The sequence below is a fragment of the Chelonia mydas genome, chromosome 13 (genome assembly GCF_015237465.2).
Source record: "Chelonia mydas isolate rCheMyd1 chromosome 13, rCheMyd1.pri.v2, whole genome shotgun sequence".
Lineage (NCBI taxonomy): Eukaryota > Metazoa > Chordata > Testudines > Cheloniidae > Chelonia > Chelonia mydas.
This window is the reverse complement of record NC_051253.2, coordinates 25,397,118-25,423,868: the sequence shown is the minus strand read 5'-3', so window position 1 is coordinate 25,423,868 and position 26,751 is coordinate 25,397,118. Positions and strand designations below refer to the sequence as shown.

Below are 26,751 nucleotides of genomic sequence, written 5' to 3'. Positions count from 1 at the left end.
TAGTGAAGTCCAGGGAAAGTCTCCCATTGACTTAATTGGGAGCTGGGGTTGAGATTTTAGACAGTACTCTTAGTCTGATGTTAAGCACAAGCTAAGTATTCCCTCTGCTCCAGCTGTTGCCACTAGAGATCTGGGCTCAAACATAGGGTATGGCTGTACTGGAGTTGGAAGGTGCAGTCTCCAACTCAGAACCATAGAAGTGTAGGATTGGAAGGTCATTAAGTCCAGTCCCCTGCACTCAAGGCAGGACTCCGTAATAGCTAGACCATTCAGACAGGTGTTTGTCTAAGCTGTTCTTAAAAACCTCCAATGACAGAGATTCTACAGCCTCCCTAGGCAATTTGTTCTGGTGCTTAACTATCCTGACACTGAAGTTTTTCCTAATGTCCAACCTAAACCTCCCTTGCTGCAATTAAAGCCCATTGCTTCTTGTCCTATCCTCAGAAGTTAACAAGAACATTTTTTCTCCCTCCTTGTAACAACCTTGTATGTAGTTGAAAACTGTTATTACGTCCCCCCTTCAGTCTTCTCTTCTCCAGACTAAACAAACCCAATTTTTTCAATCTTCCCTCATAGGTCATGTTTTCTAGACCTTTAATCATTTTTGTTGCTCTTCTCTGGATTTTCTCCAATTTGTCCACCTTTCCTGAAATGTGACACCCAGAACTGGACACTGTACTCTAGTTATCAGCATGGAGTAGAGAGGAACAATTAACTCTTGTGTCTTGCTTACAACACTCCTGCTAATACATGCCAGAATGATGTTTGGGTTTTTTTGCAACAGTGTTACACTGTTGACTCATATTTAGCTTGAGATCCACTATGACCCCCAGATCCCTTTCTGCAGTACTGCTTCCTAGGCAGTCATTTCCCATTTTGTATGTGTGCAACTGATTGTTCCTTCCTAAGTGGAGTACTTTGCATTTGTCCTTATTGAATTTCATCCTATTTACTTCAGACCCTTTCTTCAGTTTGTCCAGATCATTTTGAATTTTCTTCCAAAGCACTTGCAACCCCTCCCAGCTTGGTATTGTCTGCACACTTTAGAAGCGTACTCTCTATGCCATTATCCAAATCATTGATGAAGATATTGAACAGACATATCCTTGCTAGCTCTGATCTAGCTAGTCCGATAAAAATAGCTGCAGCGACATAAGTGGCAGGAGAGGCTGGCTGCCACAAGGGCAGCCCTGTCCAAGACACTACTAGGTACACACTCGGAGTGGCTAGCCCGTCCCACTGCTCACCCCACCATGGCTGCTCTTCTCTTTTTAAGGCGCAATCTCAATCAGAGCTAATGCAGATATGTCTGCCCGAGCTGCAGTGTAGACATCCCCAGAGATTAGTTCACATATGAAATGAGTGTGCTGGTCCCTAGCTAAGTGTCCGGATAGCCAAACACCCAGCACGTTGTTGGTGATTTACAAAGTATGATGAAGATCCGATGAAGTGAGCTGTAGCTCACAAAAGCTTATGCTCAAATAAATTTGTTAGTCTCTAAGGTGCCACAAGTCCTCCTTTTCTTTTTGCGGATACAGACTAACACAGCTGCTACTCTGAAAAAAGAATAATAATTAACTGTAATAAATACTCCCTGGTGGATAATGTTTGGCATCTATTTAGCATCTTTCCTTGAGGATCTCAAAGTGCTTTACAAAGATCTATCCCCATTTTACAGATAGAGAAACTGAGAGGTAAAGGAACTACTATCCTGAATCCGAACACCTGGATTTGAGTGTTTAGAGTGTTGGCCTGTCTTGCTCTCTGGCACCCACTAGTGACTAGGAACAGAACTCTGATTGTCTGATGTCCAGCCCCAGGCTCGAATCACCACACCAGGCTGCCTTCACCCAGCACATGCTATGGCAAACTTGGCAGTGTGTGAGCAGGGCAGGCTCAGGAGCAGCATGATGTGTGTGTGTCTGTGTGTGCATGTGTGTAGAGAGACACGGTCTGCTGTTACTGATGGAGGCCTGGTGTGACTGGGTAAAACAGTCTGGAAAGGGCTAAGGGCTACCTGCCTGTCTAATCTCCAGCAAGAGATTTAAGGGAAGGGGGTGTCCTCTTTCTAAGGGCTGAGATAATGAGTTGTGCCCTGAGGCGAGGGCCTGAAACAGACAGGTCTGCACTTCACACTTGGCTATAGCTAAGTCACTCAAGGGTGTGAAAAATCCACCCCCCTGAAGGATGTAGTTATAGTGACCGTAACTCTCCATGTAGACAGTGCTGTGTAGGTGGGAGAGCTTCTCTCCCCGACACAGCTACCGCCTCTCCCGGAGGTGGAGCTGACAGGAGAGCTCTCTCCCCTCCGTTTAGAGCATCTTCACCTGAAGCGCGACAGTGGCGTAGCGGCATCAGTGCGGCTGCGCTGATGCAAGTCTGTAGCGCAGACCTGTCCTGAGGCAGAGCACTTACTCTTTCCTGGGCTGGTGAAGGAGCCCACCCATTTAGACCTGGCCTGCACACAAAGTTGCACCAGTTCCAGGGTTTCATTGTGTGCTCAAGGACACCCCGTTAGAACTCAGGCCTCCAGTCATCCCCTCTCTATAGGTGGCGACCCACGTCCCTCTCCCTTCACACTGGGACTTTAGGCTTGCCGTGCCCCTGCAATTCACTGTGCTTATCCCAGCAGGCCTAACCTTGGTCCAGTGGCTGCCGCTCACTCTCTCCCCGGGACAATGACAATGGTTCCCAGCTTTCACAAAGCACAGTACATTTATTTTAGGACAAAAGCATTACAGAGAAAACAGAGAATAAAACAACAGTCTACACGCATGCTGTGCTTACCAGGGGTTACCCATCTTCCACAGGGAGACCCTAGGAGGCTTCCAGTTTTTCAAACCCTTCCAGCAGGGGTTTGCCCTCTTGGTTACAATCTCATGTCAGTCTGTGGCTCAGAAAGAGCCCCCCACCCCCCGTCAGTTCAGGCTAGCCCTTTTCATCACAAGCTTTTTCTTTGTCTCCTGGTCCTCTTGAACCCAGTCCGAAGCAGTCTCTGCAGTTCTCCCAGTCAGTGGTACTTCCCAGGAGAGGGAACAGCTCCAGGGATTTGCAGTAATTAACCCCCACTGATTTTGGTTCCTGGAGGATGTTTGGTAGCCCTCCCTAATGGAGCTAGAATACAACATCTCCCAGAGATATAGATACCATTTCCAGATACAAAAGTTTATTACTAATCCCGGTGGCTATGGCATCTAGCACATCTCACTATAATAGAAGTTTCCTCGCTTCCAAGGTCTCACATCTCTCACAGCATCAACTGAGTTAAAGCCACGCAGTGCTGTGTGCAGACACTCTTACATCTGCGTAAACTGGGCTCACTTCGGCATAGGTTGCAGCTGTTAATTTGCAAGCTAAATGGATATAAACCAGGTTTAAAGTGCTGCACAGTGTTCCCACTCAAAGCAGCACTGGTTTAATTCAATCGCTGCAACATCACACCTTTAGCTAAACCAGGGCAACTCTGTGTATAGACAAGCCCTGAGCTGAATTGGCAGAGATGTGCAGATGCCAAGGCCTAGGGCAGCAGCAGGTTTGGTATTTCATCATTAATGTCCATTTACAGGGCTGTGGTGGGCCCCAGGACTGAAATCCCACTGGGTAGCTGGGTCTGAATTCAGCGGCATTGGCAGAGCTGTGTGGAGGCCCAGGACTGGAACCGGGGGGCTACTACAGATCAGGATTCCAGTGCATTAGCAGAGCTGTTTGCTGGCCTAGCCGGGGGGTTACATGCCTGAATTTGGGTGCGCTGGCAATGCTGAAAGAGAGTAGCTTCCCATCAGCTGCATGCACCCTGCTTGGTTTTGTGGCGCAAAGGAAAATCCCTTCCCACCACCCACCCTACTGTCTCCTTCCGCCTACCAATCCCCTTCCTTTTCCTCTGGGACCACCCCTACCTGCGTCCTGCCCGCCCTGTTGCGGCTGGCTCTGGGTGGAACTGATGCTGCTCACGCTCACCTGGCTGATGCAGCTGGACTCATCGATGTTGTCAGTGAGCTGGTTGTATTCTTCCTCCCAACTTGGGAACTTTGGAGGTAAGAGGATCTCGACAGAGTCCAGGCGGTCCAGGCTCCTGCAGGGCAAAGGGAGAGAAAGACTGAGAGGAAGCCCCAGCCTAGCAGGAGATGAGAGAGGCAGCCGTGGGAGTTGGCAAATAACCCTCAATGCAACTAGCCAAGCCCTCCATCTGCAGGAAAGGGCAAGTGCTCAGACAGACGTCGCCCTCTGGCACCCTCCGCTGGGCTCATTTATGCAGTGCATGGAAATCCAGAAGCCAATCAGGCTCCAAGAATGCAGGGCTCAGCCCCATATTTAGCGCTGGGAGGACAGGAGTAGAAGGAAAGCACCTTGCTGAGCTTTTGAGAGCTGCCTGAGGCTTGGCTATGCTGAGTTTGGGCAGACAGACCCATGGCTGGCCCAGATGTGAGGCCTTTCAGCGTGCTGAAATGAAAGGGTGGGGGGAGAGGATGGATGCCAGACCTCCCTCCCGTCCGTGTCCCTGTCCCCCAAATTAACCAAGCACAGTGATGGGGGTTAGCCTAGGCGCTGACTGCCACGCTGGACTCTCCTCCACTCCTCTGGGGCACAGCATGAACAGCAAGCATCAGACACAAAGGCAGTGTGGGCCAGTGGCTAGGGCGTGAGCCTGGGAGTCAGGGAACCTGGGGTCTTTTCCTAGCTGTGTTACTGCTGGCCTAGGCAAGTCACCTCCCAGCTCTGGGCCTCTTCTCTGCCTCTAGACTGCAACTGGGACTGGTCAGAAAAAGGGGGGTTGATGGAAAATGGCTTATTCTATGAAATTCCCGAGCACTTCTAATCGCCAACTCTTCTGGGCAGGGCCTCACTGTGTGTGTGCAGGGCACCTAGCACAAGGGGGCCGTGAGCTCATCTAGCACTGCGAGGGACTGCTGTAACACACAGGATAAAATGGGCCCTGTAGCACCACAGTTACCCAACGCCACGCACATTGCTTATCGACGCTCTTTTATGACAGTCTTCTTGCAACTTGTGCCCTGCCCAGGAGACAGGGCTCAGATCCAAGTTTGGATATTGGGAGGTGTTTGCCTACATGAAATGGTACTCTGTTGCTTTGATGGGGTAGGGGATGTCATGGACATTCTCGGATCTATCCACCTCTAGCATTATATTGGCTCTCATGATCATTGCATGGGGACACACAGTGTTGCTGACTCTTGTGATTTTGTTGCAAGACTTGCAACATTGGTGGTTTTTCTTAAAGCCCTAGGTTATGAGCTGACCCTTTCAGTTTTCATCTCTAGCCTCTGTGGCTGCAGAGAAAAGCTTGAAAACGTGACCCCTAAAGGCTCCAACACCATGAGGCAAATTCTAAAGACACCTCCCACCTCATGATTTTGGGGCACTGAGTCATGATTTCTGAATGTTTGGGGTTGGCATTGCTGGACACGCACTGGATACTCACGAGGATTTCACCCCTCCAGTGTGAGAGGTGAACCTAGGAAGGAGCAATCATGAAACAGGGCAACAGCTTATTTATCTGTGTTCATCTCAGTTCCTAGGAAGGAACAAGAGCAGGGGAGGGGAGGGGAAGGGTCCTTCTTTCTGCTTTTCAGGTATGCGATGGGATGTGGTTTGGGGGAGGGTTACTCATTTATGCAGGAGACAGGGAAAACAGCAGGTACAGCAGCATCTCTACTCCTGCCACATACATGCGAGGCCATGTTATACATGTCCTAGGCCATATCCCAGACATGCTAGGCCACACCACAGGTGTGGTAGGCTAATTCAAGTGCTGGTAAATATCCATTTCAAATTAATTCTGATTTCTCTGAGCCACTGATCCATGATGGATAAATTCCCCTTGCCATACCACATAGACAGGTAACAGTGTTGGAATGAATCTGTGCCTAACCTGGGCAGCCCGTGGGATAATTCAGGAACACTGGGTTATCTCTTAACAACATAAGAACGGCCATACAGGGTCAGACCAAAGGTCCATCTAGCTTAGTATCCTGTCTTCCGACAATGGCAATGCCAGGTGCCCCAGAGGGATTGAACAGAACAGGTCATCATCAAGTGATCCACCCCCTGTTGCCCATTGCCAGCTTCTGGCAAACAAAGGCTAGGGTGGGACACCATCCCTACCCATCCTGGCTAACAGCCATTGATGGACCTATCCTCCATGAACTTATCCAGTTCTTTTTTGAACCCTATTATAGTCTTGGCCTTCCCAGCATCCTCTGGCAAAATTGTTCCACAGGGACTCTCTTGGGACGTTCGTTTATACAGACATATACACCTGGGCAGGATAACTCTGAATGGCCACTGGGTGGCAATACTGCTCCACAGAATTGCACCTCAGGCACTGCCGGGCATGCTGAAGCTGCGGGGAAGCGGAAGCACAGAGGTCCCTCCCCAAACTCATCTTGCTAAGAGACTCTCATGGGCCATATTTTAAAGGAACGCCTAGTGCCGCTTCTGGATGGCTGATCATGGGCAGTGCCACGCAGTGACCCCCAGAGCCTGCAATGCAGGACACTCTGCTGCAGGCCTGGGAAAGCGGGCAGCTGGGTTCAACCTGCAGGCCTCTGTGCAGCCACAGCACGTAACTCAGGGCCTCTTCAAGGATCCAGGAAACAAACTGGGCCTGGACCTGCGCCTGCTGGAGTCCATGACCAACCTTGCCATTGAGGGCCCGGTCCAAAGCCCTCTGACATCAACAGGAGTTTTCTCATTGACTCTAATGAGCTTTGGATCTGGCCCCGATGCCCCTCGTCCTGATGTGATCGTCTGTCATGGAGGTCAGCGTAATCCCCTATCTTCCGGTCAGGGCTCTGATGAATAGCCCAGCCCCCCAGCAGGGTACTTTGGCAAGTCTTTGTGTCCAGCCAACTAATGAGGTGCTGATGGGCATGAGTAAGGAAGGATCCTGTGGCTGTTTATCCATCACTCCTCACTCATCCTGTTTCCAAACAGATTGCGAGGGAAATGCGCTGGGAATGGAGGCCACAGGGTTTACTTTAGTCCTAGGGTGTAATACTGTCCCCTTACACTGTCTCCGGGCTTGTCAGATGCACCAATAAAAAGTAACAGCAACATTGCCCTCCCCACGGTTCCCCTTCAACACTCCCCATCACCTACCTAGGCCGACCGCCTACCAGGAGAGAGAGCTGGGCCCAAACTGATGGGTGGTTTACTCAGTCAGTGCTTCCTTAGGCAAATCTCCCACGGAGGGGCTTGCCTGAGTGTGGACAGCAGGGTTTGACTTCACGCTGTGCCCTGGAAGTTAACAGCCTTGGACCAGCAGAGGAGGCAAGCTCCAGATGAGGGCTCTGCCCAAGACAGCTCAGCTCAGACGATGGGAACCCACTGGCTGAGCTCAGGTGGCCTGCAGGAAGAGGTGTCCCTCACGCTCTGCACTACAGTGTCTGGCACTTTCATCAAGCTGCTGAGATGACTCTGCCCAAGGGGGCTCTCTCCAGCTGTTTGGGGAACACGGATACCTCTCTTTGCTGGAGCAGGAGTAGTGTGATGGGTAGGAGCAGTCAGGAGAATTAGCAGCAACATTTTTCAAATGCATAGTGCCTTCTACTCCAGGATCCCCATGCACTTGATCCACACTCCCCCCGCCCCCCATAAGGTAGGTCAATACTACTAAGACTATTTTTCCATTGGGGAAACTGAGGCAGAATGTGGGCAAGTGCTTTGCCCAAGGTCACACAGTGAGTCTGTAGCAGAGCTGAGATTAGAACCCAGGAGACCTGATTCACTGTTCTGCACCTCCATTCAATCTATCAAGATACCGAGGTTCCTCATCTCCCTATTTCTACTTGGACTCCCCCCCCATACCCCAGTACTGCAGGTCAGATCCCCCTTTAGGTTGGCCAAGACTGGAGACTCAACCCGCTGGTCTTGCTGCGGATAAACAGTCTCGTCCATTGACCTTTTCACCAAACACAGGCCAGTTTTAATGGGCAACTCAGGGAAGGTTTCCCCAAGGCTGGTGAGAATCCCTGAATGGGCAGGAGCAGCAGCAGGTGCTATTTATGCTTGTTGGCCAGTCTGGATCTGAATGGCCCACTCCTGATAAGTGACAGGACTCGAAACAGGAGGTACCTAAAAATAACTGGAGGTGATGGAAAAGCAAGGCAGAGCAGCCAGCAGATGGCGTTCGGCCTCACACGGTTGCTAAGAGAGGGGTGGATTCCTTTATTCACCAGTTAGTCCCAGTGGCAGCCCTTCGCCTGGGTGGGGTGTTTTATTGAGTTTGGATACGTTCAGTTTGTGCCCAGATCTTCCCATTTCTCTTGCCCACTTGGGAATGAGGGAGCAGGGCAAAGGTCAGAAGAACAGAGCTAGGCACAGGACAGAACGTGGGACATGTGACTTTATTCACTCAGGTACAGGCGTTCGAGAGGGAACAAACCCAGGGCTAGTCTACACTAGAAGTGCTACAGCTGTCCCGGTGCAGCTGGGCCATTGTAGCACGTCTGGTGAAAACGCTCTTCCGTTGGCATAACCGCTCCACGTCCACCAGAGGGGGGAGTGCTGTCCCTGCTGGTGCTTAGGTCGGTGTAACTTATGTCACTCAGGGGGTGGCTTATTCACACCCCTGTGTGACATAAATCACACCGACCCAACCTGTAGTATAGACAAGCCCCTATCCACCCCCCTCTAGTCCAGTCACCTAGGGCCAGTGCACGGGGTCTCTATAGTGCAGTGTAGTCATAGCTGGTCCGGTCCCTATGATGCCCAGCCCTGAAGAAGAGGTCTGTGGCTCGAAACCTTGTCTCTCCCCCCAACAGAAGCTGGTCCAACAAAAGATATCACTGCCTCCACCTTGTCTCTCTAATGGTCCCTAGAGCACGTTTTCTAGTGCTTTGGCTTACCCACCCCAAGTGATAGGCCTTGCACCGCTCCCCTCGGGACACTCGTGCGCAGCCTGACAGAGCTCACTGCCTGAGAGCCAGGCAACACTTTCCTTGGTTCAGTGTCATCCTGTGCCTCCATATAACTCCTCCCTGCTCCTGGGTGGCCTTACGGAAAGCACCTCTCTTGCCATTCCACTCTTGATCTCGCCTCTGAGTCACGGCATTGCTGAACTCCCCCCAGCTTGTCCTCTTTTTCCTAGGACTGAGGCATGCAGAGGTGAATGCGATACCCGAGGGCCAGACGCCCCAGAGCTGTGCAGGGCCTGATTCTCCTCTCCTATGTTGCTGTGAATCAGGAGAACCCGTACGGAAGTCACTGGGTTCACAGCGGTGTAGTAAGAGGAGAGCCAAGCCCCTGGTCAGGGGCTGTTACCTCCCTGTTTGGTGACCAGATGCTCTCACAATGCCACCCTCCAAACCGCATTCTTGTTCCCGCCGTATCACGCGGTAAAGCTGCATCTAATTTGCAATCCACTACTGCGCCGAGGTCTCTGCACATTGCTGCTCCCCAGCACTCCCCGCCCTGCTGGCGTCTCTGATTACTTCCCCCCGGACATATTAGCTTGTATTATTCCAAGCCGAATCACATTCGGTTAATTTTCTGTCTCCACATCTACCCCCTCCTGGTCCCTTTGTGCTCGCTTTCTGTCCTCACTGGAGTTGGCAGTGTCTCCCACTTTTTGTCTCCTCTGTGAATTTCAATCCAGTGCTGTTAAAGGGCTCAGGGAATCAGCACCAGGACAGCTAGTCAGGGGAGAGCACATGGGCTGCTGAGGGAGCAGCTGTTTACAGGGTGTATGTAGCAGCACCTACTCCATATACAGGTGGGACCTTCTTACATCTCACTCTCCCTTGCTACACTCCAGTTGCTTCACTTTCTGTTTGGGTCCCAGACAGCTGGTACCTCCCCACCCCGACCACTTGGCCTTGGCTCCCCTCTCCTGGTCTCATCTTTTCTTGCTGTTGTCCTCCATCCAGCTTGGCAACCCACCCGGTCCCCTATCCCATCCCATGCAAGTTGTTGTGGGTGCCTTTCACTTACAGATGCTCCCCAGAATCCTTCAGATTAGCTGCAGTAGCACATCAAAGGAGGTGCCACAGTGAAAAGGGATTCTGGGATCCAAAGGCCAGCATATGAATGTGAACATGTGGCCATGCTGGGAGACACCCTGCTACAAGTCATCTTCCATGTCTAAGCAGCTTCGCCTTGTTTAAGCTTCACTCCTCTTTAAGGTGTAAACCTGTGTAGCTCCACTGAAGGCAAGGTACACCACCAAAATACACTGCCTCAGGACCTGTCCCTATGTCTTATTCCTACTCTCCGAACCAACACGCCGTGGGGACAGAGATCCTGTGCAATTTCACACACCTAGGGTTAGTTTAGAATCACTGGGGAACAATGCTCCATTCCTCCACCTTATCTTCGTCTTCCCCATTTTTATCCTCCTCTCACTCCCTGCTTCCCAACCTGCCCCTCCCAGGGTGCCCAACCGCTGTCCAAATGAAGGCAGCATTGATAACTTCCCATGAGGCTGAAGGTCACACTCAGCTGGAAAAAAATGAAGGAGATGGCACCCCGACCCATCTTCAACATGGATTTTGGAAGGCCCAGCATGCAATGCTCCAGGTTAGATGTGGATGCCATCGTCAGAACTCCATGGACCACCCTGGGATTGACCCTGGAACTCCTGGGTGCAAAGAAGCCCTGAGCTGGTTACCTGTGTGCAGTGCTCTGCTCACTCAGGGACTGTTGGGTGGCCTTGAGGTAACTCTGCCTCCGAGCCGCAGTTTTCGGGGAAGGTTTGGGGCTGGTTTCTGAATCTTCACTGTCGTCATCCCCCATGGCTTTGATGTAGCTTCCGCTCCGCATGCGCCGGCACGGGATCTCATTGTCTTTGTCCCGAGACAGCGTATTGTTCCACTCTCCCTGAGGCACCTGGAAGAACAATGCAGCACCTGTATCTAGGAAGGAAGGAAGGAACCTCTGGGGGGAAGAGGAACCTGGGAGTTGAAGGAACCATAGCTGGCCCCTGAAGTCTGGTATCCTGGCTCCAGCCATGGCTAATAGCTGATGCATCAGAGGAATGGAGAAAACCCCTCATACTAATATGCACCTGGCCAGCTATGCTATGTTGTGTATGGGCAAAGCAAGTCCTTCTGGACTCCTAGAGTCATCACCTTATGGCATGAAGCATGAAGTTTGATGACGCATATCTTAGCATGTAGCATTACACCAGTTAGCCAGCCCTTCCTTAAGCCCAGCTACCCGACTTCCTGAGGCAGAAAATGCTGCAAGATGGCCCCGCCCTGCAGATGAGATTCACCCTGGTGCAACAGGCCAGCACCTTCTGAGTCCCACCGGAGCCTGATTGGGCTAGTATGGGGTGCAGAGATTGTGCTGGGCCCGCAGCGCGGGGGTGAATTGCACCTGGGCAGAAAAAATAGGTTGCTTTTCTGAATACTGCATTTCCTGGCCACTGATTTAATGGCGTGACGCTCCCTTGCTATGGGACTGGGTACAGGGCTGTAGAGATCTTCACCAACAGCCCTGAATTGTCAAGTAAGGCTTGATTCATGGAGCTGTCAGTGGACTAAAACCTGAGATGAGACAGATACAAGGAGAATAAAGGCCATTGGCTTAGGGGGATCTCAATTTCTAATATCCCCTAACAAGCTCACAGATTTCCAGCTGAAAGGCTCAGTTCTGCCATCTTAAGGTTGATTAATCCCTTACTAGACAAACAGTCCCACTGAAATCAATGGGGGTAAGGGAGGATGAATTGGTCTTGAGAGCTTCTGATGGCTGTCAAAACCTTCTAATAAGGAAAGCTAGGGGCTTACTAGACAGAGAAGGGTGGTCCTGTGGATAAGGCACTGGCCTTGGACTTAGGACACCTGGGTTCAATTTCCTGCTGTACCACAGACTTCCTGCATCACCTTGGGCAAGTCACTTTGTGTCTCAGTTCCTCACCTGTAACATTTTCCCCACCCTTTGTCTGTCTCTTTCCTTTAGATTGCAAGCTCTTTGGGGGAGGGACTGTCTCTTACCATGCGTACTTGCAGCACCCAGGACAATGGGGCTCTAGTGTTATGGGGGGGGGGGCTGCTACGTGCTACCACAATGTAAATAAAGAATAGTCTGGACATGGGCCAAGGAGCCAGGGACTCCCGAGTTCGGACTCCAGGTCTTCCTTACAGAAATGTGCGTGACCGTAACCTTCTCAAGCCCTGCAGCATTGCTGCTGCTGGAAGCTGCTGGGTTGGGACCAGCACTGGAGAGTAGTGAAGTGCTGCCATTGACCTTGTGCAAGTCACTGGTGATTCCGCCTCTGCAGAAGGGTGAGTCCTATTTACCTACCTCCAGGAAGCGGGGAGAATTAAGCAGTTAATGTTTGCTCAGTGACTGGAAATGTCAAGTGCGGTATCATGGCTAAGTGCTGTCAAACCGAAGGGCTAATCTGAAGCCACTCTCCTTTTCTCGTTTGCGTCGTCCAACCCAAAAGCCTAGCTCCAGGAGAATGAGCTTTTCTCTTGAAATCCCCTAGGGATGTTTGTGTGCGCTAATCAATACCTGTGACACAGGAGTTCTCAATGTGGGGCCACAAACAGGTATCGGGGGTCACGGCCACCCCGTCCTCCCCATATTGCTAAACAGGAGGGGAGGACGCTGGGGTGGGGGTCCAAGTACGGGAAGGTTTGAGAGCTGCTGTTTTAACCAAGCGCGGATGCCATTTGCTCGGGCAGCATTGCTACTCTGTTGGCATTTTCTCACTCTGCTTTGTGACCACAAGCAGCCGGGTTCCTAGTCAGGCGGCTTGCCAGGCTCGCTATCTTTTTTCACTGAAAAAAGAGACAACCAGACTGCGTCCTGGAGTGTCCCCTTTGGGTAGCAGGTGGGAATTCAGGGGCCTTATGGAGAGCAACAAGCTTAAGGGGGAAAGAGACCCGAGGTAGGGACACAGGAATTGTCAGAGCAGATCAGTCCAATGGCCCATCTCAATTAGATCGGGTGTCCAAAGACCAGCTGCCTTCGAGAAGAGGGAAGATGCAGGAAAGCTCCAAATGGCCCAGGATGCACTAAGCTGACCTTGTGGCACTGCTGCCTGCCCCTGGCAGTTAGCAAGTGGCCTATGCCTGGCGCAGGAGGGTGGAGAGAGTTATGGGGCTGTCATAAATACAAAGGGAAGGATAAACACCTTTAAAATCCCTCCTGGCCAGAGGAAAAACCCTTTCACCCTGTAAAGGGTTAAGAAGCTAGGATAACCTCGCTGGCACCTGACCAAAATGACCAATGAGGAGACAAGATATTTTCAAAGCTGGAGGTGGGGAGAAACAAAGGCTCTCTCTATCTGTGTGATGCTTTTGCCGGGGACAGAAAAGGAATGGAGTCTTAGAACTTAGTAAGCAATCTCGCTAGATATGCGTTAGATTCTATTTTGTTTAAATGGCTGAGAAAATAAGCTGTGCTGAATGGAATGGATATTCCTGTTTTTGTGTCTTTTTGTAACTGAAGGTTTTGCCTAGAGGGATTCTCTATGTTTTGAATCTGATTACCCTGTAAGGTATTACCATCCTGCTTTTTACAGAGGTGATTCTTTTACTTTTTTTCAATTAAAATTCTTCTTTTAAGAACCTGATTGCTTTTTCATTGTTCTTAAGATCCAAGGGTTTGGGTCTGTGTTCATCTATGCAAATTGGTGAGGACTTTTATCAAGCCTTCCCCAGGAAAGGGGGTGTAGGGTTTGGGAGGATTTTTTGGGGGGAAAGACGTTTCCAAGCGGGCTCTTTCCCTTCTATATATTTGTTAGACGCTTGGTGGTGGCAGCAATAAAGTCCAAGGGCAAAAGATAAAATAGTTTGTACCTTGGGGAAGTTTTAACCTAAGCTGGTAAAAATAAGCTTAGGGGGTTTTCATGCAGGTCCCCACATCTGTACCCTAGAGTTCAGAGTGGGGAAGGAACCTTGACAGGGGCCAATGTTATGGGGTACTATTATCACTCATACGCAGTCTAATCCCTGGCGTGTCTCTTTACAGCTGGGCAAAGGGTACCTGAGGCCCAGCACAGTGTGTCAGTGCAGAAGGCTGCATTGGGCCCATATCATTGGGAGGGCTGGGCTGGATAATGCCCCCTGAGGTGCCCCTACAGCTTCTACTGGGGGCTCTGGCTGAAATCCCAGCAAAGTCACTGGCAAAACTCCCATGAAATCCAGCCCGGCCAGGCCCAACTCCCTGAGGGGGTGAGTAGGCCCTGGCGGTTATTCCGCGCTGGGTCTCTCCCCATCAGAGAGGCAGAGGCCCAGAGCCAGAGAGACGGCACCATTTGTGCCAGATGAGGTCAAACCTGTGGGGCTTTACAACGGTGACAAACACCACTGGGGAGTAGAGGCCTCTCCAGGCCCTTACTTTTGGGTGAGGTTTGGTTCCAGGTTTCTTGGCTTTCCTGAGACTCCCTGGCCCTCTCTCTGTCAATTCCCCGCAAAACCCACTGGCCCACTGGGTTCATCCAGCTGTTTGGTATGTTGCTCCCGAAGGGGAGGTGATCAGCTGCTGCCACGGCATTGGGCTCTGTGCTGAATCTCTGCTGGAGTCCAGGCTGAGGCTGCCCAACTCCCCACACTTGTGACACACTCAGTGAAAACCTCCAGTGGGGACAGGTTTGTGTGTCACCCGCCCCAGCCTCATTGTTAGCTCAGCGTCAGGAGGCACTTTGCCTCTGTGACCTGCACCCCAGCTCCGTGCTCCGGCTTGGAGTGTGCGCCTCAGAGCAGGATGGCCGTCCAGACAGACCACAGGGCAGAGAGGCTATTGGGGAGTGGCCACTGTCTCTAGAACATGCTGCTGCTAGCTGCTGCATGTCCCTGGGGATGGCGAGCTGGCTCTGGTGACAGATCACCCTAATAACAGCCCTGTTCTCCTCAAATCACCGCCGGGGTGATTGGCTTTGGCCTTTCCTAATGAAGGTGACAAGAGGCTTCTGGAAGCACTTTTACACCAGCCACCTCCGAGTCACGTCTGACTGGAGATTGGATTTCTCTGCCTGCCTTGTCCTCACCTTGTTAATTGCATGTCAGGAGCACTCACCCGCCTGGCACTGACAGCACTTATGGCGCCAGTGTGCACAGCTCCGTGCCCACTGCGGGGCTGGTGGGTCGGGAGCAGTGGGAGTCCGAGACCCAGCTGGGGAAATGGAAATGTTGCTTTCTCGGCTTGCTACCTGCCCTGGACACACGGTGGGAATGCAAAGCAGAGGAGGGCCCATGCAAAGAGGCAGCTAATCACCCTCCCTGATGGACAAATGCAGGCCCCTGAATGTAGAGACTTGAGGTCCCAACCAAGGTCAGAGCTCCATAGTCCTCGGTACATACACACCGTGAGAGATGGTCCCTGCCTCCGAGAGCATCCCAGCTGGGTAAGGCAAAGGCTGGGAGAAAGGAAGGATTGCTGGCCCCACTTTACAGGTGGGAGCTGCAGCACAGAGAGGTTAAAGCCATGATTTTCCAAACGGACTTGTGATTTTGGGTGCTCAACCTAAGACCCTTAAAGGGGCCTGAATTTACAAAGGCAGCTGCTCGGCACTTTCTGAACCCCTTCTAGGATGTACTGGGCTCGCACCGTCACAAACCACTGGAAAATCTTGACCTATGTGACTCACCCAGATTCACCCTCCAGGTCCAGTGGTAGGGTAGAGACAAGAACTCAGGTCTCCCTATGCCCACGTCCCTGGTCTAAGCACTACATCATGCTGTGTCAGAATCGGCTGCTAGCTAGGCTTGTGCAGTGCAAGCTAACACGGCCACGTATGAAGCAGGATGTTGGATATTCTGAGATGCCAACTGCCCCAATATCTCTTTTCTGGGGCAGTCCTTTGCCAAAGCCATGTGAAAAACCATCAGTGCCAGAACACCAACACAATATATTTACCATGAAGCACTGTCCTATCGACAATCTCCATCGACTTCACTGATGAGAAACTAACGGACACGCTGCAGCAACCATCCACTTCTAGCCACGTTGTCTGTCGCTTCTCTCCCCCTCTCCCCCCACACTACTTTGTGTCCTGCAAAAGCAGAAATCCAGATGCAAAGGTCAAAGCCATCGTGAGGTGCTCAAACAACCAACTGAGGGGCATCAAAGGCAAAAAGCTCTTTTGATGGAAATCGGTTGAATTTGATGCACCAGAGTGGAACAAACAGTTTTAGTTGTTAGTGATTGCACAAGGCTGATAGAAAGCTCCTGCTCAGATTCCCAAATATCACTCGTTGGCAGAGTGGCAGGTTTTTAAAAGGATTTAGGCACCTCAAGATTCAGCGAGGCGCCAAGTGGGATTTTCAAACACGCCTAGGCACCGCAGGTGGTTTTGAGAATCCCACTGGGCAACTGTCTACATCCAAATTCCATTAAACACCTGGCTCAGGGCCTCTAAAGCTCCGCTCTCTTGAGACATGGATGAAGATCCAGTCCCAGATCCTCAGCTGACGTAAACGGATGCAGCACCACCGAAATCTACACTGACTGACAACAGCTGAGAATCTGGCCCCTAGGTGCAGCCTCTGGTGTTAAAGAAAACATGATAAGGAAACTGAACTCCAGTGCCCTAAACCAGCACACACACCTGTGTGGGACAAACAAGATGGCATTCATTGGGGTTCTATTTCTCTGTTACACCATCTTGTTTTCTGCTTCCATGTCAATATGAAAAGCAGGGCTGATGCTCCTCTCACTTATACTGGAGTAAATCAGGAGTAACTCTCCTGAGGTCAGTGACATAGACTCTGACATAGCCTCTGACATAAACTCATAGACTTAAGGTCAGAAGAGACCATCATGATCATCTAGTCTAACCTCCTGCAAGTTGCAGGTCACAGAACCCACCCACTCCTGTAATAGACCTCTAACCTCTGGCTGAGTCACTAATGTCCTCACATCATGATTTAAAGACTTCAACATACAGAGAATCCACCAGTTACACTAGTTTAAGCCTGCAAGTAACCTGTGGCCTGTGCATGAATTAGAGCAGCCTGAAGGGGATGTTCTCCCAGCAGGGGATGATAATGCACATACCACTCAGGTGTGGCTGTGAGGTCTTAGGCAGAAGGGTGCTAGGTTTTTTCAAAAATATTAACATTTCTATTGCCCCTCACCTTGTACATACCCCAGAACTGTCTGCAGTTTACCACGGGCCCATCCCTGCTCCCACTGCAGTCTGGGGAGGTTTTGCCATTGACAGGAACAGGGGTTCAGTCAGGATCCAGGTATCAGGCAAATCCTGATCCCAGTGACAAGTGGGAGTGGCAAACGCCCACGGTCTCCCTGGAGAGCAGGGCCCCATGTAAGTAAAGGGAACTCCCATGGGATTTATGGTGTCACCTTAGTTTCTTTTCCACTTCTTTGCCATTATTTGGCATCCCCTGGATGTGGCTCTCTCTTACCCCTAGACCACAGAGAGGGGAGTCACACAAACGCTCTTCTCCCTTGTAAACTGCAGCCTCGGATCTTGACTGCTGGCTGAAACCCTATCCCGGCGCTTGTGACCCTATCCCTGCAGAGCGCCGGGGCAAGTGGACGTGTTCCAGCACCACTACAGCCATTCAGCCGCTGTATCCTGTTTCTCGGGCAAATAGTCCCTCATTCTTAGCCAAAAGATAATGAGTGGAGGGGGGAGGGGGCTTTGAACACTGCAGAGGGCTCCCCTGCCATGAGTCTGCCAAAAGCATTCCCTAATCACCCAAACAAACAGAGCGTTAACATAAAGGGAAAGGCAGTGAAGTGGAAAATCCACCTTCCAGGCTGTGGGCATATACAGAAGAGCCACTCTGTGACCATTGCTTCAGCTGGAGCCAGATAGATGGAGGAGTTTTAGGGACAACCAGCAATTCTGAAAGTGCACGTACACCACCCACACAAACATGCGCTCACACACGTGCATCCCTGCCATGTTTACACACATAGAAGCATGCACACAAACACACGTACAGGTGCAAACAGGCATACAGACAAAGGGACACATCACATATACAATAGCATGCACGTATACATTCAAAGGAACACATGCCCAGACACAAACACGCATGCATGCAAATATAAGCATGCACATCCGTGTGCACACACAAGCATTCAGACGCATACATGTACATGCACCACACACAGGCTTCCTGTGGGGAACAAGCAGGAAGACACAAAGGGGCACAGGCAAAGAGGGTGCAGCCTGGTTGCGGCGGGCAGGTAGGGTGACCAGGTGTCCGGTTTTCGGCAGGAACACCCGGTCGAAAAGGGACCTTGGTGTCTCTGGTCAGCACCGCCAACTGGGCCATTAAAAGTCCAGTCAGCAGTGCTGTGGAGCCAAGTCACGCTAGTCCCTACTTGTCCTGGGGCACCGCTCTGCGCCTCGGAAGCAGCCAGCAGGTCCGGCTCCTAGGCGGGGTCAGGCAGAAGGCTCCACGGGTGCGTGCTGCCCCTGCTCCGAGCACCGGTTCAGCTGAATTCCTGCATTCTGAATTCTTGACTTCACCCCCCCAGCCTGGAGCCCCCTCCTGCACCCCTACCCCTCATTCCCAGTCCCACCCCAGAGCCTTCACTCCCAGCCAGAGCCCTCACCCCCCCGGCACTCCAACTCCCTGCCCCAGTCCAGAGACCCCTCCTGCATCCTGAACCCCTCATTTCTGGCCCCACCCCAGAACCCGCACCCACATTTAGAGCCCCCCCGCTCCCACACCCCAACCCTCTGCCCCAGCCCAGTGGAAGTGAGTGAGGGTGAGAGAGAGCGAGCCACTGAGGGAGGGGGAATGCAGGGAGTGGGGGGCAGGGCCTCGGGGAAGGGGCAGGGCTAGGGTGTTCGGTTTTGTGCCAATAGAAAGTTGGCAACCCGAAGGGCAGGGCTGGGTAGCCACTTGCAGGCCTGCTAAGTGTGGGAGGGAGCAAAGGGCTGCATGGCACTAGGGTCCTAAAACGAGGCCTCAGGGGCCTAGTGCTTAATGCACCCCAAGGAGATAAACTCCTACGATATGAAGCTGCTGCTTCCATACCAAGGGCCCTGCTATAATGGGGGGATCGGAGGGAACCACAGGAACAAAGTATCAGCCGAATGGTCTCTAAATGGGCTGCTTCTCACCAAGAATCACCAGGCCCCCTCTTTATCAGGGCCACCTGACTACCCCACCCACACAGCCAAGCATGCCCCTCTCTTAGGCTTTCTGCCACCACATGGAGGGCAGCCACGGAGCCCCAGCTCTCCCCTGGTAGGGAGAGAAGGAGGACGGACACCTGCTCCCAGGCCCATGCTCCAGTCCCAGATTCTGTCTCTGGGAGGAAGCTTGGCACCTTCTACTCACAAGCAGCTCTCTGTCCAAGGAGAAGCTGATGTGCTTTGTCAGGTCTCACCTTCCCCAGTGGTCAGCTCCCCTCCAGGCTTGGTGGCTAATGCAGTCCCTATGAGTTTAACCCTTCCTGGCTCAGCTGAGGACAGGATATATCCCCTGGTCAGAGAGTCCGTCAAGCCCTTCGGGATCCTTACTGAGGAATCCTCCGCACTGCCAGCCTACCTCTCAGTCACTACATGTTTTATGCCCGTGGGCAAGCAGGGAGAGGGACTGGCCCAGAGTCATACAGCCAGTCTACAGAAGAGCTCCCCTGGCTCCCGGGCAGTGCTCTAGCCCCTGGGCTGTGCACACGGTTGTCTGGGATGCTGGGCATTTGAGTGCTGTGGGAACCATTCTGATGGTCAGGCTGGTTATTCTGGGAGAGCCATATCCAGTAACCCTGGCAACCTGCCATCATTTCACAAAGGCATGAAGCAAGCTCATTGGGGGGGGGGGGGGGGGGGAGGGGAAGAGGCACATAACCGCCACTGAGCGTTCATAAATAAAAGAGGCTGGAGAAGTGCTGGCTGCAGCTCCTGATTGGCTTGGGAGCTCCCTGCTTCATCTGGGCCCATCGATGTTATCGCGGCCCCAGGGGGCGGGGGACTGAAGCTGCTGATCGACCCGCACTTGCATGCCACCGAGCCCAGAACAACAGCAACACGCAGCCCCTCGCTTTGGACACTTGCAGTCAATGTTCAATGCCTGCTCAGCAGCTTTATGGCTTCCGACGCCTCTCACTGCAGTAAAGCTTCTTCAGTTCCCGCCCCCACGCCCGCCTCCTTCCCCGTACACAGAGTCCTTCTTGTAACGGGACAGCCAGGTGCACAAGAAACACTCTCTACTTACAGTGCTGCAAGATGGCAACACCCCCCCTCCTAAACACGAAGTAAGAGAGGGGTAGAGCATAGCATAGCTCTAGCCCATAATATTCTGAGTCACCCCATTAACCCCTTGATGACCACTTTACTACAGTCCTCCTAGCCAGAAGGGGAGGGGAGAGAAGGGGCAACAGGTAGGAATCAGTCATCAGGGAGCATCCCTCTGCACCTGGCAACTTATTCGTCACCTCTTCAGTGTGGGGCCGATGACGTAGCTCTCATCCACAGGTCTCACCCAGGGCCCACTCCAGCGCCCATCGGAAGAGTCCCATGGACTTTGATGAGAGCCAGATCAGGCACCGGCAGCTGGGTAAAAGCTTTGAAGGGCCAGAGGAACACCTGGCAACATGGCTGTGGAGCTGACCCTCACCCGAAGCCTTTGGGGCTTGAACCCTCAGGAAGACTAGCTTCCTGGTGAGACTTTGAGGCCCTTCTGGCCAGGCTGTGAATGGCTTCAGGCCGGGCTCCTAGTGTTTGGGGGCCCTGTGTCCGAGCCTGGCAGCGCAGAGCATAACATGCCGAATTGAAGGGAAAGGGGAGGGTTTAAAAAAATTCAGTGACCTTTTTCAATGCTCAAACCAGGCCTGTGCCAGGGCTCAGGGTAGGGGCTTGGTGTAGCCACACTGTTTCCTGCCCCTCCCCCCAGTAACTGCTCCTTAGTTTTTGGAGCAGATAGCTCAGGATTGAAATTTCTCCTCTGAAGACCCTCTTGAGCCCAAGACCCAGACCTGCACACCCTCGAGCTGTGGGGAAGATTGGCTCTGGGTCTGGACTCTGGAGCCTGGCTTTGCTCCTCAGGCCCATTTCCAGTTTTAACCACGACTCCTGAACACCACAGCTGCCTTCCGGCCTGAGTTCGGGGCACACAGAGCTCCTTTGGGAGCCAGGGTTATGTCACCTCAGTCACCGCACCGCTCCCCAGCCACTGGAGGGAGGGACACGAGGGCAGGACACTCAGTAACAAACCGGACAGTAGGGTCTGTTTGGATTTTGCACATGTCCTTGACCGAGGATGCTCCTCCCTGCCTTTTGGTGTTCAATGCATGACCTTCTCTGGCTGAGAATGACTAGAAGGGGCTCTCGGCACTGCTGCTCACTTAGCTATTCATCTAGGTTACATAGGGGACGCGACCCTCTCCCGCCCACTAGATCTCCCTGAGAGGGCTGTACAGAAATTGGCCGGTTGAGTACTCAGGGCTTGAAGCAGACTCTTCCCCTGGGTTGGCTTTGCAGAGGGTCATGTTTGGAATTTGTGGTTGGAACTTTAAAAGCCCAAAGGGAAACTCAGCCCAGACCACTAGGCTTTGCCTGGCTTTGGGCAGCAAGTGTTGGGGGGAATGCACATAACCACCAAGTCTCACCTACTGCCACCTGAACCCACACAGATGGCCCAAGGCCATTCCATGCTCAACCAAGTTTGCCAGTGAACTTACAGAGCACAGTTTGGTAACAGCTTTTGAACTACACCTCTGCTCTGAGCCCCCCTTGGTGTGAGGTCCTGGGTCTCTCTCGTTTCAAAGTCAGATTCAGCCCACGAATTTTCATTTCCATAGAAAGTGTGGAGAGTAAACCCCAGATCCTAGGCTGATACTACCTAGCAGTGCAAGGAGCAGCCCCTTGGTGCACGCTGGCTGGTGGGATGTGGTCCTGGCTGCTGCTGCTCATACACTTGCAGGGACAGCAATGCCCTGAAACTATCCTGCCAGGTGTAGCCCTAAAGATTCTGTGCCCTGGGCAGCTGCCTATGCAGATTGGAGTGGGACTAAGGAACCATGTCCCAGCTGCTGCGACTCTATCAGTTTCAGCGGAGAGGCACCGATTTATACCAGCCGAGGATCTGGGCTGGGGACACAGTTGTGGCCACAACCCAGGAGCGGTTCATTATTTATTTCACAAAGTAATGCGTCCTTTTACCTGAGATCCTCTCGCAGGCCAAACTTCCAGTGAAGCGGTAATAACTTAGGAAGGGCCTGGAAGATCTGGCCAGCTGACTTCAGGAGGGCTGGTGGCTGGGAACCCTGGTGTGTTGGAGTGGTTTCCATTTCTCTCTGTTATTTCATTCTGCTCTCATCTGCACTCTGGCTTTTCCCATGTTGTGTATTTAGTGTTGGGTGGCTTGCAATATTTTGTGGCTGCCTGTTTAACCTGGTAACACTTTAACACAAAGGAAAACAACTACCGACATTCCTGATCCAATAAATTCCTCAGTAATTTGATTTGCGGGAAGTGGAAAGCAAGACTTGAGGAGCAGGCTGCTTTTCAATAATTAATCGCGCCTTGAACACCACAAACACACTGCCAGAAGAGCCACTGATGCCTCTGTGTTAAAAATGCACTCTGTGATTTACAAACACAGCCCAGCTGATTACGCCCCCAGGCCTAACCGTTTATTTTTATTCCCCTGTCTAAGCATGCGTTAGATTTTGTGTTCTTAAGTGGGGCCTGTTGAAATATCGACCTGTGTCTAAACATACTTATGCAATGATCCAGCACAATTTGAACCTGAGACCCTGCAACATTAAATTGTCAGCTGCTACCACTAGAGGATTAACTGGTGGTAGTAGTAGGCTTTTATCTTTTTATGTGGATTAGCCACTTAGGGAAACACATACCACATAGTGAACCAGTGGTTTATAGTGCTGGTCCTGAACAGGTGTGCCATTGTGGGCACAAATCAGATGCCCCTTTATGGAACATTTGGCCTGTGGTAAATTATTGTCATTGTACTGCAGTAGGACCGAGCAGCAGCCCCACTCCTGCACCCAGCACCCACTGGACTAGATGCTGTACAGACACAAAACACATCAAGTTAGTTTTAGGGATAGGTGCATCCTAGTGAGCCGAGCATAGAACTGGGTCATTTTCCTGGCAACAAGAGCTTTGCTCTGAAGAGTCACATTTGTAATGGGCCTTGGGCATGAAAAAGATATTGGGCAGGTGCACCTGAATCAGCCGAGGGAGCCACCCCCTTCCAGGCAAGCAATCTTGGGGCACCATGGGCACACATGGCTGCTCCAATGCCCTTTGTAGGTATGCTTTGAAAGGCCGGTGGAGTATTTGACTCAGACTTCACCTGCAGTTGCCGTTTATTCCCCCTGGTAACACCTTCACAGGCTGCTCTGTAAATTATGCTGTTATAAAGTGGGAGGGGAGAAATCAGAATGACTTGTGCTGATGGATAGAGTAGCAGGAGTGGATTAATTTTTTGGCCAGACCAAAGCAGTGCCCCAGGGCTAGGGTGACCAGATAGCAAATGTGAAAAATCAAGACAGGGAGTGGAGGGTAATAGGCACCCATATAAGAAACAGCCCTGAATATCGGGACTGTCCCTATAAAATTGAGACATCTGGTCACCCTACCCAGGGCTCACCGAGCCAGAGCCCTCCTTACCAAGTGGAACATCACCCCCATCAGAGAGCAGAAGCAAACCCCAGTGCGGCACCCACCTGCAAGTAATGATAGGCTAAGTCTTGCTGGCAGGACTTGGATTTCAGCAGGGCTTTGTCGATGGTGGCAGAAGCCTTTTGGCACACTTCCCGGGCATGGCTAAGGGTGAGCGTGGACCAGGAGCCCCGTTTGATGTAGTTGGACTCGTTGCTGATGGGGATATTGGTGCAGGGGGTGACCTTGAGGTCATTATTGCTCTTGGAGGATTTCAGCATGTGCTCACTGATGGTGTTATACGCGTGCATGAAGTACCTAGGCTGGCTGTGGTCAGGTTGCCTGCCCAGGGTCATGAGGCCCATTGGATTGCGATAGCTGCAGGTGTCGCTGTCTAAGTTGTCATCCGAGCTCCACCAGCCTGATATGTTGGACCTGGGCCTGCGTTTGGTCTCGGTGGTCTTTGCCCGGTCTTTGCTCTTGCTCCTTCGGTTCTGCTTCGGTTCCTCCGTGCCCTTCTTGCCATTCACGCTGCCCTTGGTGGGGCCCTCCAGGGACTGCGACTTGGCAAAGAGCTTCTGGACGGAGTGCACCAGGTGTCGGATGCGCCCGGGGCTCTCGCTCCGGTGCTTGGAGTCGCTCCTCTGGAACTGGAGGGTGCTGAAGCCGTCCCGGTGGATGGGCAGCTGCTTCTCAAATTGGTCTAAGAGGTTTGCGGGGAGGCGGTTGATCTTAGTGGCTTGGGCATGGCTTGGGAAGGGGTTCTCGTCCGGGACCTCGAAGTGGGAGTTGTAATGGATCCGGGGGAAAGTGCTGCTGTTGGAAATCTGGTTGTTGAGTGGGAGCAGACAGTCACTATGGAGGGAATTCTGGGCTGGAAACCGGGGGTCCACGGGGTAGGAGTCAGTGGGACTGAGGAGGTAAGGGTTTCTGTCTTGGGCTGCATAAAGAGAGTCCTGAGGGGAGTCCAGGTTATCGGAGAGGTGGCGGCTTCTGTTATCTCCTAACCCCTTCATGGTCCCGGGGTTTCCTACAGCATCACTTCACGGGTGACACCGAGGAGCCTTCCTGCTAGTTCTCCCTTTGGTCCCTCTCCCTCTGGAGATGATCCTGCAGCCACAGAGACAAGAAACACGCACACATCACTGAAAGGAAAGCTCTCCGCAGGCTCTCTCTATCCCTTTAAGCGTTTCCACCCTGCTCCTTCCCAAAGCATCCGAGCCAGTGCCTTGCAAGTTCTAAAAGCCAAGACAATGAAGGTTATTATAGAGCTGAGAGAGTCAGGAGAGGAGGAGGAGAAAGGGATGGGAGGCAGGACACAATGAGCAGAAGAAGGGAGCAGGAAGAGATGGCACATGGGAGGCTGAGACGTGGAAGAACGGTCAGGCTGAGGTGTTAGGGTTAGAACAGGAAAAAGGGATGATTAACATTCCCTAGCCACATTTAAGAGCCGTGTAGACCCCAGAGCTCAAATTCAAACTACTTAATACAAGCAGGCTGCTATTTTTTGGCCTCTGCGTGGCTTCATTTAATAGCACTCGGTCCCCAGCTTCGCAGTTGGACTGTCAGCAAATCATGGGCGCCTGTCCCATTATTTTAGGGGGTTGAATAAAAACCTTCTGTCAAATACTGTGCCCGAGCCTTGCTGGAGTCGAGGGAAATGAGCTGAGGATCAGATTGGCTCTCTGTCATGTGGCCATTTGTGTTTCCGTGGTTACTGGACCTCTTAATGGGGACGATGGACCGGATGTGTGTGTTGCACGGAGCTATGGTAATGTGATGGGATGGCAAACGTCTCTTCTCGGACAAGTGCCCAGGTTTATGTCCATGTTAGCCTGTACCCCTGAGGAAAATGCTGCAACACATATGACCAGAACAGTGGTTTTACTGAGACACTCATGGGCCTGGCCTGAGAAGTCTTTTGTTGCTCAGTCACAGCTTCAAGGTTGAGGTCCCCACTGCCAGGCTAGATCACCATTGCTTGGGCTGCTTTGCTTCAGGGCCAGGGCTATAATTTGCCAGGTTTTCCTGGAAATGAAGACCCTGTTACATTGGGAAACAGAATCAAAAATCCCAGCCGGTAATATGGGCTAGTAGCTGAAGCACAGGCCTGGTAATCGGGACCACTGGGTTCTGCACCCAGCCCTGCAACACACCCGCTGTCTGACTTAAACTCTCTCTCCTCAGGCATGGGATCTTGAAAGTGAAACTGATTCAAAGTGGAATTGATTCAGTGGGCAGCAAATTATGAAATAATCATAGCAACTGACTAGCCAGTTTCCGTTGCCATGCTGAGAAAAAACTGTATTAATGCTGAAAAGCAAATGAGATTTTTAATAAGTGTTTCAATGCTAACACTCAAAGATGGGATTCCTAACATAGCTAAGGAAACTTGTTTATTTAAACGCGCACTCGTTAAAACAGCATCCTTTTACCCCTCATTGCTCTCAGAAGAAAGATCTTCTTCAATTAGAGAGAAAGCACCGTACCTTATTCACCAGCTGAGATCAAACTGATCTCTGGCCTCCATTTGAATCCATATGATTCCCACCCAGTGGCAGTCCAGCTGATCCCTCCCCAGAGGGAATCCTGCTGATCATCCCAACAGTGATGCCGTTTGATCCCACTCCTTGGCAACTCCAGCTGACCCCTTGGCAGAGCCAGTTGACCCCCCAGTACTGTAAATTCAGCTGTTCACCCTCTAGTGTGACTCTAGTTGATCCTTGGAGGTGAGGCCGATTGAACACCCCACACAGGCCGATGATCTCACCTCATAGCAAAGATGGTTAAGCCTACCCTATGGCAACGCCAGTCAATCCCACCCACCTTCAGCCTATTTTAGTGGGCAGGCAGGTGTATTTAATGATCGTGTTTGGAGCATTTTGAGCCATAGATTAGAAGCAAACGATCAGTTAAGACTCGTCCCTGCAGTGAAAGTCACTTTAGCCCAGCCCTATAAAACAGAGGATTCTGACATTGCCCAGAGAGTTCACTTGAACCTCAGTGGATCTGTCTTTCCAGGGAACCTCATGTTCAGCCACTAGAGCTGCCTGTGGGTGGGGGTGGAGAGAAGATGGGCAGTGTGGCTATACGGAAAACATTCGATGAATGGCCAAGCGTCCATTCCTCTTTCCACTCAGGCACCTTTAAGGAATTGCTTGTGTCATTAACGAAAGATAATGTTACCTGTCTATTTTGCAAGCCTGGAGCCAGCCTGTCACCAT

General features: G+C 51.8%; 1 protein-coding gene across 4 annotated transcripts in view; it reads right to left on the bottom strand.

The window, feature by feature from the left end:
• The window catches only part of DLGAP4 (DLG associated protein 4), a 335,649-nt gene that overhangs the window by 88,084 nt on the left and 220,814 nt on the right, over nucleotides 1–26,751 (bottom strand). For all 4 annotated transcript variants that reach the window (XM_037915413.2, XM_043527461.1, XM_043527462.1 and 1 more), the window contains exons 4-6: nucleotides 23,593–24,637; nucleotides 10,628–10,845; nucleotides 3,958–4,072 (exon numbers count right to left, since the gene is read on the bottom strand). In XM_037915413.2, the coding sequence (XP_037771341.1) occupies nucleotides 3,958–4,072; nucleotides 10,628–10,845; nucleotides 23,593–24,543 (1,284 nt within the window). In that variant the 5' untranslated portion in view covers nucleotides 24,544–24,637. The remainder of the gene's footprint in view (nucleotides 1–3,957; nucleotides 4,073–10,627; nucleotides 10,846–23,592; nucleotides 24,638–26,751) is intronic.